At 33.1% G+C, this 4,176-nt stretch overlaps 1 protein-coding gene across 1 annotated transcript; it reads left to right on the top strand.

Annotated features, from left to right (window-relative positions):
* Window positions 1-2,672: 2,672 nt before the first annotated feature.
* Window positions 2,673-4,176, top strand: LOC128190872 (putative uncharacterized protein DDB_G0286901). Its single transcript, XM_052863084.1, has 4 exons — window positions 2,673-2,751; window positions 3,046-3,115; window positions 3,221-3,904; window positions 3,988-4,176. The coding sequence occupies exons 2-4, from the start codon at window positions 3,046-3,048 to the stop codon at window positions 4,002-4,004; spliced, it is 771 nt and encodes a 256-aa protein (XP_052719044.1). The 5' UTR covers window positions 2,673-2,751; the 3' UTR covers window positions 4,005-4,176.

Genomic DNA, 4,176 nt, shown 5'->3' with positions numbered 1-4,176 from the left:
TTGTCTTTTGTATTTCTCATTTATAATTGCTATCAAAAGCATGCATTGATTACAAATACAACCCAGAATTTTAAGGAGGCCGACTTTAGTTTTTATTTTGCATATTTTGTGCATTCTAGTAAAATGCCGTGTATTTATACCTTTTATGATTTATTTTGATTCATGCTTCAGTAGGTGTGCTTTGCAATTGTCCTTTTATGAAGTGATGATAAAATGATGCTTTGTAGGAGTATGTTTTAACAAATTACATAAAAGTATGCCTATGAACTACTATACACAAAATAACGCTATCATCAGGGTTATTTTTAATGTATTCATGGTACCATGCAATCTTTATTTGTAACAATCCAAATATACAACAAAATTCTGTGCATTTTTTCTTATTATAGATGACCCCACTAAAACTAGACGGTATAGTTTAGGTTTTATTTTACATATAGAGTAGACAATAATATTACTAATCAAATATTACAATTTGAGGAAAATCGGTCGTGTTGTATTCGTTTAATCTGCTTCGAAGTGCGGAAAATGCCAATTTACTTTATTATACTTTCATGTTAAATACTGAAATCTGATTGGTTTAGACGCAGTTGATTATCCGTTCTATTACCCAATTGCAACTTCTCGGGCCTTTCCGCAAGGCTCGGAAAAACACCTCGAATATATTAACATCACCGGATGTTAGAATTTTATACAAAATGAAGTCGCTTCCCATTAAAATAAGTATCGGCTAGACAGTCTTATTTGTCGCTTCTGTGTTAAATTTTAAGGTATATCGTTTACTTTTATAAAGTATAGCTCACATCTAAACAGATCGTAAGAAGTGTTGTATTTATATCAAGTTTTATAAAAAGGGGGGTTGTCATGGACGCTTAGGTAATACATTCGAGGTGTTTTTCTGAGCCTGCCGGAAAGGCCCGAGAAGTTGCGATTGTTCTATTACCCTCAGCGTTAGCAACACACTTGGAAACGGGTAAGACAACGAATTGTTGCATGTGTGCGAGTTATTTATGCGCGTACAGTTTGCCATAGAATTCACGTTTATAAAATCAGTTAAGTTTTCTCTAAAATAAAGACATTTAGTATAATAAAATAAAAAGTGCCTGTTTGGGAGGGTAAGAGTTGCCCTCCCAAACAGGCACTATTAAATATTATTGAAGTGAATGTAACCATATTTTTAGATGGCCCCTAAATAGAGCAAGAGGTTGATTTTCTTGAAACTTCGCAAAAAACTAAAGTTGGTGTAAATTATATATGATTGAAAAGAAAGACTAATGCTGTTGTAGATTTTACGCAATAAACCCAAATCGGTCTCCTCAGAAGAACGCAATTACTGCATCATGCGAGTTCTTGTTTTATCATTTTGGTATAGTTTATAAAATTTTACAAGAAGAAATACGTACGCGTGTTGAATGGTTACATATAACAAATATATGCAAGGACTTGTCCTTATAAAACCAGTCACTCAGATGACGTAGAGCCATGGGCTTTCGACCGTGGTTGTGCGTGTACTGTCTTGTCTCGAAATAACTATCTGAAACCACTTACTTAGCCAATCTTGGGTAAATGTGATGTGCTATATTTATTTATGAAACAGGTAGGATGTAAATGTCAATTTTAAAATATGTTGTCCCCGAGCCAGTGGAGATTATATATTTGGTAAAAGCTGTGAAAATTGATGAAATCTTTAAAAAATCGTATAATCTAATTCCTGAAAAAGTCAAAACATGGTGTACAAACAATCCAAAAAATAATAAATTTTAAATGCAAATATGTCGCCTTTTGTTGTACTTTAATCTTTTCTGTAAAAAATTATAACAACAAGCACGGAAAAAAAGTTCTTTGAAAATTAACAAACATTTCATCTTCGAACATATTTCATTCACAATTCATGAAAAATATACATTAAAAGTTTTACTTTTACAACACGGTACTTTTCAACTGAATTATTCTTTTTGTTTACTTTTTCATTCTTCGTCAATCATCCGCCTTAACCTGCGTAATGTGTAATTATGACGTCACACTGGGTCTTGATACACAGTGTAATATCAAACATTTATTACACGAATGGTATCTACCGTATATTGAGCTAAATATGTGAATAAGTCATATAAGTTCTACTTATAGGTACTATTTGATTAACACTTCTTTTTTTTTTTTTTTTACATGTAATGTTTGGAATTGTTGTTTTGACCGTTAAATCTGATTCAATTTTTCAAACCTTTTTCGATTGTAAATTTATTAACATTGATATATAAAAGTTATATTACATTGGTAATGCCATTTGCATTTACATGATAACCTTGAACATACGGTCAAATAATCCCCGACATGTTTTTCTAAAGCTATGCAATAATAATCTATGCGGTGTCTATGAATATCTCTAGTATTTCAAAATCACATCTTATATGAAAACTTTTAAATTTTGATAAAGTACTAGTAAGATGAACTTTTATCTTTGTGTCAAACCCTCGTCAAATTGTGTCAAGGAGTTACAGAGGTTTTGTATGTCACCCCAAAAGCAGCGCTTTTCTGCTGTAAAAATAGAACACCGGAGACTTAACGTACATTCTTACATGATCTGATTGTAAAACATCAAACAAATTGAACACCCAGCAGATTTCGCCACCGGAAAAAATACAAACTTTCCAAACTATATATAAAGCATGTTCGACATAAATCTTTGCAGATCTTCACTCCTCATACCTCCAGTGTTCTTTGTTGCCAAGCGTGTCATCTCCTTTGATCACTGTAAGCATGCTTATAGCTATGAACGTTTTATGATTTACTTAATTTTCATAATGTTATCATAAGAAATATTTTGTTTGGTAAAATTGATCAAATTTTAAAGGATGTTCTATGAACAATTTCTTACAACATTCTAGCTTTGCTCAAAAGGTTTCTTAATTTACAATCAAATACAGTACACGTACAAAAAAAATAAGAAAGAAAAAGAAAAAAGAGTTACGATAATCCACAACTTAGGCAAATACTTAACAGTGTTATAGTAGATTTTATCCATTATCTTCAACGTTGTTGTTTCAGATGGGTTTCTTCTTGATTGCTGTTACCAGTCTTATTGCTGTAGCAAGCGCCGCTCCAACTTATGGCGGAGGTAAAAAAAAAATGCAAATTATACATATATTTAGATAACTCAAAATAGTAAAATTGTTCGACATATGCCTTTTTTCATTGTTCAGATTAATGTCCTTTGTTGTAGGAAGTGCTAACAATGCCAATAACATGAATATGCCAGCGAATATGGGAATGAACAACGGAGCTATGAATGCAATGCCCGCTAATACGAATACGGCCGCTATGAATATGATGGCAACTAACATGGGCAACAACAAAGGCGCCATGAATACCAATGTGGCCAATATGATGAACGCCGTTAACATGAACAACAACATGAATGCCAATGTAGCCAATATGATGAACACCGTTAACATGGGCAACAACATGAACACGATGCCAGCTAACATGAATAATGCTGTAAACATGATGATGGCAGCTAATATGGGCAACAACAATGGAGCCAATATGGCAAATATGATGAACGCAATGAACATGATGCCAGCTAATATGGGCAACAACAAAGGAGCAATGAACGTTATGATGCCAGCTAATATGGGCAACAACAACAATGGAGCCAATTTGGCAAATATTATGAACGCCATGAACATGATGCCAGCTAATATGGGTAACAACAAGGGAGCAATGAACACTATGATGCCAGCTAATATGGGCAACAACAACAATGGAGCCACAAATGCCAACATGGCAAATATGATGAACGCCGTAAACATGATGATGATGAATGGAGGAAACAATGGAGCTATGGGAAATGTAATGATGCCAAACAACATGGGACCTAATAACAACGCTGGTATGAATATGAAATGTAAGTAGACGTTTATATGATTTCAACATTGAAATTGTTTATGCAATAAAATTAAGATGTTAACTTGTTGATTTATTTTACAGCCTCCTATGTGGGGTAAACACCTGCAGATATTTTGCACCGTTGAACAAAAGACCCCGAGGAGCTCTGTTATACGCCTTATTTTCATTTTTCATGAATAATAAAATATATTGCTAAAACACATTGTCTATTGTATTTTGTATTTCTCATTTATAATTGCTATCAAAAGCATGCATTGATTACAAATAAAA

Source organism: Crassostrea angulata, chromosome 6 (genome assembly GCF_025612915.1).
Source record: "Crassostrea angulata isolate pt1a10 chromosome 6, ASM2561291v2, whole genome shotgun sequence".
In the NCBI taxonomy this organism is placed as follows: Eukaryota; Metazoa; Mollusca; class Bivalvia; order Ostreida; family Ostreidae; genus Magallana; species Magallana angulata.
Note: the sequence above shows the minus strand (reverse complement) of the source record. Positions and strands in the feature narration are given on the sequence as shown.